General features: G+C 45.6%; 1 protein-coding gene across 3 annotated transcripts in view; it reads right to left on the bottom strand.

Moving 5' to 3' along the window:
* LCP2 (lymphocyte cytosolic protein 2) overlaps positions 1-14,579 on the bottom strand; it is a 47,023-nt gene that overhangs the window by 7,322 nt on the left and 25,122 nt on the right. For all 3 annotated transcript variants that reach the window (XM_047091254.1, XM_047091268.1, XM_047091262.1), the window contains 10 exons: positions 12,667-12,764; positions 11,109-11,175; positions 10,920-11,003; positions 7,474-7,499; positions 7,340-7,359; positions 7,136-7,243; positions 5,257-5,287; positions 3,025-3,037; positions 2,213-2,342; positions 1,381-1,430 (listed from right to left, as the gene is read on the bottom strand). In XM_047091254.1, the coding sequence (XP_046947210.1) occupies positions 1,381-1,430; positions 2,213-2,342; positions 3,025-3,037; positions 5,257-5,287; positions 7,136-7,243; positions 7,340-7,359; positions 7,474-7,499; positions 10,920-11,003; positions 11,109-11,175; positions 12,667-12,764 (627 nt within the window). The remainder of the gene's footprint in view (positions 1-1,380; positions 1,431-2,212; positions 2,343-3,024; positions 3,038-5,256; positions 5,288-7,135; positions 7,244-7,339; positions 7,360-7,473; positions 7,500-10,919; positions 11,004-11,108; positions 11,176-12,666; positions 12,765-14,579) is intronic.

Here is a 14,579-nt window from a genome sequence, read left to right as displayed (position 1 = left end):
CTCAAATGCTTAGGAAGCATTAAAAAACATAATGGATTTCATTGGTGTCAGCAATAGGATCTCACACATACATGGGATAATGTATTCAACTGAGTGTAATAGATGTGCTCCTAAAAAAAGTCTTCACTCTTGAGCAATGATTCAAGTACTAATATGCTTTTCTATTTATAACACACACCGGTGTTCTTATATGTGTACTATGACCAAAAAGGGGGGAGAGGGTTGTTCCTCACAGCACTTAAAAAATTTTCAAGTCAACCTTTATGGGGGCACCTGGGTGGCTCAGTCACTTAAGCATCAGACTTCAGCTCCAGCTCATGATCTCACAGTTCACGAGTTCAAGCCCCATGCCAGGCTCGGTGCTGACGGCTCAGAGCCTGGAGACTGCTTTGGACCCTGTGTCCCATCTCTCTCTGCCCCTCCCTCCCTCCTTTTCTCTCTCTCTCTCTTTCAAAAATAAACATAATTTTTTTACGTCAACCTTTAAAAATCAGGTAATTTCATATTAAAAGCCACACTTCCAGTATTTCTTGAAAAAATAATCAGAAAATCTGGCAACGCTAGGCAAGTTTCCTGGAATGAAGAAAATCTATTTACTAGAGCTGGGTAACTTTCCACAGTCATTTAACACTCGGTCATTCAAGAAACATTTTTAAAAGTCCCTAGCATGTGCCAATCACTTGCAAGTCCCTAAGGCTAAAACAGAAACACAGTTTAGTCCTACCTTGTAGGCCTTTGCTGCTACTCAAAGTGGTCCATGGACCAACAGTATCAGCATCACGAGAACTTGCTAGAAATGCAGAATCTCCTACCCTACCCCAGACCCACTGAATTAGAATCTACATTTTAACATGATTCTCAAGTCATCTGTATTCCTACTGAAGTTTCAGAGCACTGTCAGCAAAACTTGTCATGGACACCAGAGAAGGTATTATTAACAATGCAGCTCCTCATCCAGACTTACTGAATCAGAATCTTGGGGGGGGGGGTTCATTTTCGTAATCTGCATTTTAAACACGGTCCTCAACACAACTCAAGGGTGGACTCATTATAGAAACCTAAAACTACAGAGCAAGCCAAGCACTACCCTGAGCACCATGTAAAAAGAGCAGGGAGGAAAACCTCTATGTGGGAAGATGAAGGCCAAGGCTGCCTTTCTGAGGTGGGGTGTGTGTGTGTGTGTGTGTGTGTGTGTAGCATCCTCACATTCCAACAGCCCTTGGCACACCACAGAAACTGAATTAAGTACTGAGTGAGAAAACAGATTTTCCAGCTTTTAGGAAATAACCGAACCTTTGCCCAAAGGCTTTGGGACAGGTTAGGAATCCAGTCATGGAGGCATGTTGCCAGGAGTAGGTCACTAGAGCCCAGAGTACAAACCTTGAGAGAAGTATGGCGGCAGGGAGGCACTCTGCGGAAAACCACTGTTACTGCGGAGACAGAAAAGAACTGAATTGAGTTGCGCTGGGCTGAAGAGGCTGATGGGGAAGGTGGGTTAGAGAAACCCGCCGACAATGCTGCTTCCTTCATGACTACGGCCAGTTCTCCCTGTAGCTGCGGCAACTGAGCAAAGAGGAGGGGCTGGTGGGGCACATCTCACTACTACCCCAAATTCTAACGGACTCCACCAGCCAAAACAACATAACCTGTAAAGGGTATTGGAAGGTTGTTTTTAAACTTGGCTATTGTTTTTAAAGTTGGGCGCCTGGGTGGCTCAGCCGGTTGAGTGTCCGATTTCAGCTCAGGTCATGATCTCACAGTTCGTGGGCCCTGAGAAACACTGTTGCTATTGAGAAAGTGGGCCTGTGGGGACAGAGCCTGTGCAGTGAATTCGCACATCAGCTAGGTCCTTGCATCCACTATCTGGATGAACTCCAAGCACCTAAATTAATTGGGTTTCTCGAGTGTTCATTTTAATTCACCAAGTGAAAACATTCCCTTGAAACCCTGCCCAAGGGTCCATTCTGCCTCGGTGACCATGGGGCAGTCAATTCTGTATGCCTCCAACCCCAAGCTCAGAGACTCCAAGAATAGCAGTGGATGAACATGTGTGGGTCCTTATGCTCAGTTTGATTTTGTTCCTGAAGACCCAAAATGTTCTGGCCTGACTACCACTGGCTCATTTCTTTCTTTCCCAACCCACCAGACATTAGTTCTTTTGAGTGGACCTGGGGGTGATGTTAAGTTAGCACTGAATGACGTTACCACAGACCTTTCAGAGAATGCTCCAGGCATGTGAGGTGATGGGAGGGTGTGCTTGGGCGATAGCTTGGCAGATCTGGAAGGAAAAGTATTGGAGCTCATGGAGAGCATTGTGGGCTGAGGCAAAGGTCTTTGATGCACTGTGGGGGAAAAGGAAAAATTAAACAGCTTGTCAGCATCCAGGTGTCAAAGGAACATTCCAGAACTGCTCCCAAGTTAGAAACCGCTAGTCCACAGAGAGATAGAAAAATCCAAAAGATCCAACATAATTAGGAAGTGGTACAATGGAATCCCAACCCCAGGACTTTTCTAGATGACTTACTACCTTAGAATTCATTAAAATGTTGCCATTCTATATCATTCTCTATAATATGCATTTATTTTTTCATTTGTGAAACACTACCTTGGCAGAAAATTGTCAGTTGGAAACCATATGAATTTCAGAAATGATTCACAAGTTTTGTTTTATGTAAGCCAAATTTTATGCTATCTCATTTATCTGCAGTTAGTGATCGTCTCCTGTGTTAGAAGGCATAAATATTAGCAATTTTTCTATCAAGCCATATATGCAATTTTTAATTTTGCTGTACTATTAAGTCATTTGCACCATTACTTATGAAAGTAACAGTTCTCTTTGGGAACCCAGATGATTCCATTTTATTATCGTTATGCTGTATACCAACTGACCTATGTCTACTTAACACTAATTTAACAATTATAATTATGTCTATGGGGCTTCTGTACTAAATAATTCCATGTGAATTCTGGGCAGAAAAATGAAGGAATGAGTTATAAGTTATAAGAAAGCTTTTCTGAACATACCGTCATCTTCATCCTGGTAAAGGGGAAAAAAAAAAAGGTATTAACCTATCATCAAAACACAATTCCTAAAAGAATTGCATTTCTCAATCACATAAATGTCTCTGTTTCTTTCTTTAGTAGTTGTATGTCTCCATAATATATTGTGGAGAACAGTAGAATTTGCTAAGTGGTTCATAATTTCTTAATACAAACAATCATTAAGGACACTCTAACCTGAGACTCTCCTTACACACTTAACACAAAATAGGTTCTGAGGTGCCCGAGAGGGCCTAAAGACACAGCAAGGATGGCAGTATCTACGATGTACCTCAAAGATTTACACACGATATCTCATCCAATTCTCCTAGCAACCCTTTAAAAATTCAACATCCTCTTTGTACAAATGGAAACATGGTGCTCAGGAAGGAGTCCTAACTTGCCAAGGGTTACAGAAATGGATTGGACACCTGATATGTCTAACCCAAGGCTCAGCCTTCTTTCGGCCACTCCCCTTAAAAGCAACTCCACCTTGCATATCATGTGGCTTACAAGGCGTGTCTACATTGCTCAGCATTTATCTCCAGGCAACCTGCGAAACAGGCAAGAGAGGAGCTATTTGCTAGACTCTCCAGATGAGAAATGATGTTTGGAGAGGTGAAACGATTTTGCCATTGACTAGCAGGCCACACCTGTCAACCTGGACTTGTTTTGCTAGGCCAGCACACTGGAAAAGAAAGACCACCTTATTCAAAGTGTTGTTGCAAGTATTAAGTTGCTTATTACATGTTCCTGGTATATGTGGAGTGGTCAGTAAAAGTTTGCTGTCATGACTCCTACCATTGAGACAAGACAAGAAGGATCACAGCCAGAATCACTCATCCCACTTGGCCAACTGGGAGTCCCAGCAAAGGGCTGCATAATTAAACCCACATGGGCTCAGGGAATGATGAAATCCCTCTTTAACACCATGGCAACCATATCTTGTTTCTTTCTGCAACTCTCAGATTCTCATGGCATGAGCATCCACCCTTCCCAACCCTGGGAAACTCAGGAATATAAAGTTACCTTCACTTGCAATCTTGTCCCCTTTTTGTCCCTTTGTCCCTTGGCTCTGCAACCAAGCTGTTGTCCTTGCTGTCCCCATAGGGTCACCCACCTGCCTTTGCTCAGGACATTCCTGAGGCTGCAATGCATCTTGGCTTTCTCTTAGGATGATTCTATTCTGTGCTCTCCCCATCATCCAATGACACCATAAATCTCACCTCTAACAAGTCACTTCTACTCCTCAAGCCCCATGGATCACTTTCTTCTCTCCACCTCCGGAGCTCATCCCATGATCACATGCTATTGTGTGGGGGTCTGTTGTGTGTTGTGTGTGGGTCTGCATGTCTCTCATAGCTTAGCACTTTATCCCAACCAGCAGAGTATCTAGCACAGAGCTGCAAGATAGCAGGCACTTGTGGGCTGAGCCCTTGAATAGTGGCAGGGATGTAATCACCTTCAGAGCGCTTATAGCATAGAGGAAATCAGACAGACCTGGATTCCAATCCTGACTACTTACTAGCTGTGCAACTTGTGATGAATATCTCACCCCTTCTGAGCTTCAATTTCCTCATAGTAAAAAAGAAATAATGATTCTTCATAGGGTCGTTAAAGGCAAAACATGTGTGAAGCTGGGATGACCAACTGCCCCAGTCCCTCTTCCCCACCTGAGACCGATGGGGTTTCTGGGACATGAGATTTTCATTGCTAAAACTGGACATAAAACTTCCATTGCTATTTCCCAGGCAAACAGCTCATCACCTAAAAGTCACTAGCTTGCCAACGTGCACTTAGCAGGAATTAAATAATTGGTATTACCTCACTTGTTCAGGTCATGGACTTATTAAAAGGGAAAACAGAGGCCTTGTCAACTTTGCTGTACGGCCCAGACTCTTGGGCACCCCTCCTTTTATCCTTCCTTCCAATCACTGTTACTTTATCTTGTGAATTACCACCTGATGAAGGGGCTGCAACGAACCCAGCCACCCCAGGAGCTCTTAAAGGAACAAGAGCTAAGCAGTGCAGCACTGTGGGCAGGTGGAAAAGATGGAGACCCCACAGGCACCACTATTTAAGGGCCTACTGTGCGCAGGCCTTGCTCCCTGTGTTGGGCTTCAATGAAGTCTGAGATGGGCATGGCCCCCACACCCCACAGAGCCTGCACTGATTTTCCCTGTGCCAAGCATTCACCAAATAACATTTTGTACTTACATTCTCTCTTCTGTCGGGTCCCCATCCATGCCTGAAATGAATTAGGGCAAAGAAAAAGGACTGAGCATGAAGAAGTTTCAGCGAGCCAGCCTCAGAATATAGATGGTTTCACTTACTCTAATAATGAGAAATCAAATCCACTGAGCTGTGATAAAATGAGAAGACAAACCCCCAGCAGAAGAGTAGGGGAGCAGAAGTGGAGGGAAGGTTTGGTGACTCAATGTTCTGTCACTATTGCGAGCTGAGCTAGGCAAACCTTTATTCTTTCAGCTACCGCAGCAAATAATTACATATATATAAAAAAGGTTTAGTCAGCAAACTAACTCTTTAGCAGCTATTAAATTTCACCGAGTAGATGTGTCTCCAAAAGCAAATGAAAACATCTTAGGTAATATTCTCCTTTGCTGATGTTTTAAAACAGCCATCTCAGGGCTCACCCTTCGGTGAAGGGAAAACAGCTGGAAAATGCTAGTGCTTTGGGACTTTTCCCAGATGCACGAGCTAGTCAGACAGATTTGGTGACCGCTGCCTTAGAGCTATGGCAGGCAGCTGTATGCCTGGGCCCACATCATGTTCGCCTCAGAGAGGGGGATGAGAGAAGGAATATATATGTTGATCATATCCCATCTGTCAGATGCTTCATATGTCGTCATCCCATAAAGCATTTATTTAAAATTTTGATATTTCGTTCATGATTGATATTTTTTACATACATTGCAATTTTTAAAAATATTTCATTAGGGGCACCTGGGTGGCTCAGTCGCTTAAGCGTCTGACTTGGTTTCAACTCAGGTCGTGATCTCACCTTTTGTGAGATCAGCCCCACGCTGGGCTCTGTGCTGATAGTACGGAGTCTGCTCTGGATTCTCTCTCTCTCTGCCCCTCCCCCACTTGCGCTTGCTCTCTCTCCCTCTCTCTCTTTCTCTCTCAAAATAAAGAAACTCAAAAAATATTCCATTAAAATATTAACTTGATGACTGAGGGTTTTTTTGTATTTTTCTTTATTTTTTTTTTTTAACGTTTATTTGTTTTCGAGATAGAGAGAGACAGAGCATGAACGGGGGAGGGTCAGAGAGAGAGGGAGACACAGAATCTGAAACAGGCTCCAGGCTCTGAGGGTCAGCACAGAGCCCGACGCGGGGCTCGAACTCACGAGCTGTGAGATCATGACCTGAGCCGAAGTTGTACGCTCAAACGACTGAGCCACCCAGGCGCCCCTGAGGTTTTTTTTTTTTTTTTACTACCCTCTAGCCCTGACTCTGATTTAATCATCACACTAGCCAAGCAACACCAAGTTTGAATCCTGATGGGAAAAACAGAAGCCTTGGCTATGCCCTTGGTAAGTGGTAAGGTTAGGCCTGACCCCAGATAAATTTATGCCATTTGGTACATAGGTCCCAAAAGACTTTATAGTAAATTTAGAAACATTAGAGCCGACTTCAGTATTCTAACATTATAAAATGTGGTTGAACAGTGGAGAAGACACAGTGACTTAAAAACTTCTCCCAATTATTTCCTGTTTGCTACTGTCTTGAAAAATAAAGTGGAAGGTTCAGTTCCCACATACTGAGATGGAAGGAAAACACGAGCATGGTTTCGGCTGGTTGAGGAGAAGTTCTCCACAAACAGCAGTCATTCCCGTCCTCCTGATGGACCATCTCTCCACTCCTTTCTTTGCTAGATCACTATCATTTGTCTTCAGAGGGACCCGGAACTTTACATCCAACCTGAAAAGCCAGAATGCCTCAAGCCATAGCAGCCAACAGTCCCCTCCTCGCCAGGAACACCTGTGATGTCCAGTTCCGTTATAGGCTAATACCAGGCAAATTACTGGCATCACCAGTCTGAACGACAAACTCAAGCAACGGAAGACAAGTACCTTGGCACAGGTGGCTTCTTCCCTGGCAGGGGGCTACCTCTGTCATGCCTTTCGGTGGCTGGCGGTAAAGGAGGCTTTTGTATCTTGGGTAAGTGCTCCCCGAGAGGCCTGCAGAGTTGAGAGAAAGGAGGTGTGGGTAAGAAACTGAACTGTTTCTACAGCACATACCGTGTACCCTCACATGGATGCAACAAGGCACCTTACCTTCCCACTGGAGCCGAGGGCTGTAAAACAGGAGGGAAGACATGTGAGTGTCCTCAGCACTTCTCAGAACAAAGACAAGATACAAAATAAAACAAAAATGAAGACAAACAAAACAAAATAGGGAAACAGCTTACCTTGTCAGGAAACGCCGGCTTCTTTCCTGTAAGTAACAAATAGCAGGCAGGCCTTGAATACTTTATAAGCTAAGCATGAAGTATTAAAACATAGTTTGGGCGGCGGGGGCGGGGGCTCTGGGATGGCTCAGTCAGTTGAGCGTCCAACTTCAGCTCAGGCCGTGATCTCACTGTGTGTGGCTTTGAGCCCCACATTGGGCTTTGCACTGACAGCACGGAGCCTGCTTCAGATTCTCTGTCTCCCTCTCTCTGCCCCTCCCTCACTCACGCTATCTCTCTCTCTCAGAAATAAACATTAAAACACAGTTTGCTGAAACCATAAATCCGAGCGCCTGAGGGGGTTGATTGGGTTTAAGCATTGAAGAATCGTAGACTTACAACCTGGAAGATCCCGATATAGAACAGCTAATTTTACAGGCTCAGAGAAATTAAGGGACTTGCCCAAGATCACACAGAGTTGTGTACATACAAACAGTATTTTGGATTCTGTGATTCTTTTCAACATTTTATTTTATGTAACTGATGATAAGAAGGATTAATGTCTCGGCGATTTTATGTTTCTTTCACTGACTAAATGGTTTTTTTTTTGTTTTTTGTTTTTTGTTTTTTTGTTTTTTTGTATAGCCTACATTTATTTCTGTATCTGAAATAAACCTATTTGCCACGGAGGGGTTAATTTTCCTCCAATCCTGTGGTACATTTGACATTATATAAAGTATTACACTTACTTTCTGGAAAAACGTTTAGTTTGGAGAAGAGCATTTCAGGAGAGTCTCCTGGTAGAGTGTAAATCATTTTGTTTTAATTTTGTTGGGTTTTGTTTCTTTCTTCCTTTTACTTTTCTCTTGGAAAAGATGGCATGCAGGCTGAAGAAATTCTAGGTGAATCTGAGAACTCTTCATTGCAAAGTTATTCAAAGCAATTTATTTTTTTCTGTCTGAAATCCCTTCGAGTAGATTCTGTCCTATGTCTTCAGTGCAATAAAAGTTCCATTTAACTGTATTCAACCAGATCTACCAGCAAATTCTGTATGCCTTGAACAAGTTACTTAAGGTCTTTGAGTCTCAATTTCCTCATCTGTAAAATCAGGATTATAGATCTAAAATGTATAGGTTTGGTGTTAGGAGTGGGTGACAATTTATATGCAGGGTCAGGCACATGACACATGGGTGCTGACAACTGCTAGATAGTTCTTTCTTTCCCTCCCTCCTATACCTCTGCACAGTTAACACCCTATGGTGAATGATGATATGATTTTCACAACTTGAGGTACAGCCCAAGCCATGAAGAAGTCTTAAGAATCTTGTCCTACTATGAGGAACTCACTGCCCAGGAGTAGGCTGTTTTGGTGGTATAAGAAATGTGTATTATTCATAAAACTTTGCCTTAGGATGAAAACTCAACTTTACAGGGTTACCCAGAAAACCTATATTTATATTTTTAGGCTGAAGTAGATTTTCTTTTTTAAAAAAAATATCTTCTGATTTGTACAGATTCTCTGGGCACTGTCTCTGTTAAGAGTCTCTCTCTCTGTTAAGACTCAGAGCACTGTAAGAGGTTAGTTCTCTCAAAACATCATGAACAAGGAAATAATTCAAAAGTAGGTATGGTCAAGAAAGGGTGTATTTAATTTTTTTTAAAAGAACCTTTTTAAGGGGTGCCTGGGTAGCTTAGTCTGTTAAGCATCTGACTTCGGCTCAGGTCATGACCTCTTGGTTCAAGAGTTTGAGCCCCGCATCGGGCTCTGTGCTGACAGTTCAGATCCTGGAGCGTGCTTTAGATTCTGTGTCTCCCTCTCCCTCTCTGTTCTTCCCCTGCTTGCACTCTGTCTCTCTCTCTCAAAAATAAAGATTAAAAAAAAAATTTTTTTTTAACGTTTATTTATTTTTGAGACAGAGAGAGACAGAGCATGAATGGGGGAAGGGCAGAGAGAGGGGGAGACACAGAATCCGAAACAGGCTCCAGGCTCTGAGCTGTCAGCACAGAGCCCAACGCAGGGCTCAAATTCAGACTACGAGATCATGACCTGAGCCGAAGTCGGATGCTCAACCGACTGAGCCACCCAGGCGCCCCAATAAATAAAGATTTTTTTAAAAAAATTTAAAAAAAAGAATCTTTTTAAAAGATAACCTTTGTTCAGGAGGTGACTCTGAAGGATTTGATGTCAGTATTCCACTCTCCTGACGCTTTGACTTACGGTCGTAAGCACACCTAGAGACTGAAGTTGAATCTCTCTTCCTTTTCACATAATTTGAATAGCCCTGTGCAGCAGACCGCTGTAAACTCAAGTAACCCACACAGTTTCGCATGAGTCATCAGAGCTGTGGTGCAGTTCAGGGAAAAGCAGCAAGCAGGAGCCTCATATCCAAGAACTGAAATTCATTTGCGGACAGAGAGGAACCTTAGGTTACAAAAGCCTAAATGCCTTGCTCAGAGTGCAGGTCAGGAAGGTTGAGTGGGGCTGGGATTTGGGGCTCCTTGTCCCTCAAGGCTTGTAGCTCCTTCCCCAGGACCCCCTACCCATATCAAGGGAAATCCAGGGTCTCCAACTACAGCATGATGTGGTAGAAAAGAGTACCCTGCACTGAAGTCAAAAAGACATAGGTTCAAATCCTGAACCCAGTTATGTAAATTTGGAAAAATTATTCAACCTCTCATCATCTACAAAGCGGGGGTCATAATACACCTCCTTTGTTGGGTTGGTGTGAGGATAATGTAGGTAAATTATTTTTGGTAGGTAAAACACTTGGCCCATAGTAGGTGCTCAATAAATGGTAGCTAAGTTTTAGAATTGAATTGAAAATAGCTTTATTTAGAGGTAGCTGTGATCCAAGAACACTCTAGGTCAATTCTGGAGGAAAAGGACTGTCGGATACCCACAGTTGGATCAATTGCACGTGTACAACAATAAATAATCCTTACGTTTGAATAGCACCTTAGAGTTTTATAAAGCAGTTCCTCCTTACAGAACAGCCACCTGACAAAGAAGGGGACAACTCTGAAAACCTACGGTCCTTGTGGTCAGTAAGCTGCTAGGTAGCAGCCAAGGCAGCTGACAACAGCTCTCCCGGACCTCCTGTCTCTGCCCAGTTCCTCCCCCTGTGCTACGAAGCCCCCTGCACCATCTGTCAGGAGGACAATGAGATATGTGTACACATCACACCCATGAAGAAGCAGGCCTAGCACAGGGCTGACAGCAGGAGCTCTGTCTGTCAGCAGGAGTGTCTGATCTCCACTTGGGTCTCTACCCCCATCACTTGGTGGGTGAGTGATTTGGGAAAGTTAACTGTTTGTGCCTCAGTTGCCCCATCTGTGAAATGAGGACGATTCTAATAGTCCCGCTTTACAGTACCCTTATGATTGCGGGCAGACATGTGTAAATCACACCGTAAGCACTCTATACACATTGGCCTCTGTTACAACGCATCGAATAGAGTGATACCAACCTAGTGTGAAGGGCTCTCTGTCAAATGGGGCTAACGAACGATCGAGGGGAGGTTTCGTGCTTCTGTCTATGGAAGGAGCAGGGACTGGAAGGGAAAAAGACTGAAGTCAATTAAAAGAAGAAGGAAGTTGGCTGGGGGTGAGGGAAGGGGTACTCTGGTGGGCAAGAGAGGAAAGGCCCCCGTACTTACGCTTTGCTGGTTTATGGTTTCTACTTCTGCTAGGCTCTTCGTGGTTGGGCTGGGGTGGGGGGAGTGGCTGTTTAAAAAAGAGCCACATGTTAGGCAGTATCTCATGACGACACATCCACAAGTCCTGGTGGTCTTATCCCCCCAAATCTCACTCTGCTCACTTTCTTTATCTCCGTTTCTCACCTGGATAGTAGCCTGTTACCTGAGCTCTCCATCCCACACTCTTCCATCTGGGGTACTGAGCATGTCACTCCCCTGCCAAGCTCTCGAGTGGCCCCTATCATACTGGGAACACAGTAGCAACTGGCAGTGTGCCTTCACTTCCAACCCTCTTAGACTCCTCTCTCCAGTGCACACTGGGCTCCCACTCTAAACATCTTCTTGTAGTTCCTGCAAAATCTCAAGTTCATGCCCTCTTTCTCATCTTGGTATTTGTGTTTTCCTCTGCCTAGAATTCTCTTTCCCCAGCTCCTGTTACCACCGACTCATTCTGTCCAGCTCAGTGTTACCTCCCCACCCATCATCAAGTTATTGGGTTTTCTGTCTCCCCTAACCACACGTTACTACTCAAATTGTCTTGCGTATACATCTGTTTACTTGTTTAGTATCTGCCTCCCCCTACCAGAATTGAACCTTTCTAAAAGCAGGGACCTTATTTGCCTTGTTCATGCTCTATTCCCAGCAGCTAGAACACTGCCTGGCAGAGACTAGCGGCTAATCTTTTGACTGAATGAGTGAATTCTTCATCCCAATAGTGAAGGTGGATGCCTTCAGATTTCAAAGCAAAATGCATTTGTAGATCAATGTAGCTCTGAGCCCCCTTTGCAAGAAAACTGCACGAGCAAGAAGAAGCCATCTATGCTTGGATGAAAGGTCCCAAAGGTGGTGTGGTCTGCCTTTTGAGCTTTTGGGGAAATACATTGTCTTCCTCCTACTAGCCCTGACACTTTGACATTTGCCACCGCTGTTAAAGTGCTCAGATCCCTTATGAAGAGAACACATTTCCAGATATTGACACATTAGCCTGAAATTCTCTGGGTGTCTCTTAATTGGACCTACAGGACCTGGGACTGTAAGCTTGAAGAAAGAGGAAAGGGGGTTTGCTGCCTCTCTCTTTACTCCTGGGTTCACTGCGTTGTAAACCGGTGGAATTTCCGCCTTCTGCCAGCAGGTGGCGCACGTCTCGCAGGCGAGAGATGGGGCCAGGGACCCAGGCAATAGCAGTAGGGGCCGTAGACTTAGCCTAGGTCCTTCAGAGTTTATTTCACAGTTTATGTTTATTTCAAAGGTAGGAAATAATAGCACACTGAATAGTAGAAGGAGACCTTTTATTATACAAGTAGTTTAAATTGTTTGTGGTAAAAAGAAAATGCCGATGATATGCACTATGACGAGAATGAAAATCTCTGTGAGTGCTGGGGTTTGCATGTTCCCCGCCTATATATAACCCTCTCATACTGGTCAGCACTGGGTGAAGATACGTATACTCTTCCCTTCTTTCTGGCAAAGGAGGGATCAGAGTGGACACAGCACCAGGGAAGAAAGCGAGGAGGCCTACCGCGTGGCTCCGGCCTGCAGGTGGAGGAGGGAGCACGGCCATTGGTCTCTGCGGGGGCACTGGCGGCTGCTGCGGGACTTTGCTGGAGGGGGGCCGGTCTGCAGAAAGGCAAGGGCAGTAGGGCAGTGAGATGAGAGCGGAAATGCCACACTGAGATAAGTGTGGATTGTCCCGGAGCAGCTGACCCTGCGCCCGGCTCTGAGCACCTGTGGGCTCTGGAGGCCCCATCCCGCAGACCCTCACCGGTGCCAACGCCGGCCTGCCTGGGTCACTCACACACACACACACACACACCCCAGGGGCGCCCCATCCCGCAGACCCCCACCAGTATCAACACCAGCCTGCCTGGGTCACTCACACACACACACACACACACACACCCCAGGGGCGCCCCATCCCGCAGACCCCCACCAGTATCAACACCAGCCTGCCTGGGTCACTCACACACACACACACACACACACACACACACCCCAGGGGCGCCCCATCCCGCAGACCCCCACTAGTATCAACACCAGCCTGCCTGGGTCACTCACACACACACACACACACACACACACACACCCAGGGGCGCCCCATCCCGCAGACCCCCACCAGTGCCAATGCCGGCCTGCCTGGGTCACTCTCACACACACACGCGCACACACACACACACACACACCCAGGGGCGCCCCATCCCGCAGTCCCCCACCAGTGCCAACGCCGGCCTGCCTGGGTCACTCACACACACACATACACACACAGCCTCCAGGACAGGGTTAAGTGGGCTCTCATGGTTCATGGGGATTGTGGGTCCCCTCCTTCCCCTCACAAATGCTCTGGGCTGACCTCCCCTGTCACTTCCTCCTTTTGCTCATTTCTTCCCTTAAAGGGAGGGGCCGGTCACCAACTCCTTTCACGGAATCACAGACTCTTTTTTTTTTTTTTTGGTAAGATTTTATTTTTAATTAATCTCTACACTCAACATGGGGCTCCAATTTATAACCCGAGATCAGGAATCACAGGCACCACCGACTGAGCCAGCCAGGTGCCCCCTAATCTCAGACTCTGGACTGGTTACTTGGACTTGCTCTGGACAGAAGCTCACAGTATTCGGATCCCACTGAAGTATCCCAGGGCCGAGTTGATAGGCTGGCTATGTCCCTCCCTTTTGGAGGAGGAAAGGCCAGGCCAGGACTGTAACTGAGGGCCTCCTTACACTTTGTGCCCCCCGGGGCCTCCGTTGCCACACCACAGTCCCAGCCTTGGAGAGGTATTGCTCTTCCACAGAGAGTGGGGCTCCGAACTAGGACATGCCTGGTCTAACCTCACGCCTCTACACTTGCTGGCCAGCTCTCACTCCTCTGACATGGCTCCTTCCAGCTCAGAGCCTCTGCAAGGCTGTTCCTACTGTTGAAAATATCCACCCTCACTTCTCCTATCCACCCCCACTCCATTCAGCTGCTAAATTTCAGCTTAAATCCCATACCCTAAGGGCAGCAAGCCCAGACGAGGCACATGCCCCAGCCTTATCTCCCGCACTTGCCTCCCTGCGTATATATCAGTATATATCATATCGTGGTTTAATTAAGTCATTTGTGCCCCATTTGTTTGATGTTACCTCACCCACCGGACGGTGAGTTCTTTTGGGTGAGGACTGTCTTCTTCACTCTGTGTCTCCATTACCAGCACATACGAGGCACTCAACAACTTAATTATCCATTTCTTCTCTGGGCCTCAGTTTCCCTGTATATGAAACAGGCTTGATAATTTTTCCCCATATCACACAGTGTGCTTCAAAACACAAAATGAAATGACAAAGTGTTTGTGAGAGGGCTTGAAAATGACGAAAGTGTTGTATGGCATAACGGATAAGAGGTACCAATCTTTTTGTGACACAGGTCATCAACTTTCTAGCTGACTCTTTGAGCCTC

The sequence above is a fragment of the Lynx rufus genome, unplaced genomic scaffold, assembly GCF_022079265.1.
Source record: "Lynx rufus isolate CCGP_SWC_20201006 ecotype Redwood Valley unplaced genomic scaffold, mLynRuf1.p SCAF_1, whole genome shotgun sequence".
NCBI lineage: Eukaryota > Metazoa > Chordata > Mammalia > Carnivora > Felidae > Lynx > Lynx rufus.
This window is presented reverse-complemented; position numbering and strand designations above follow the sequence as displayed.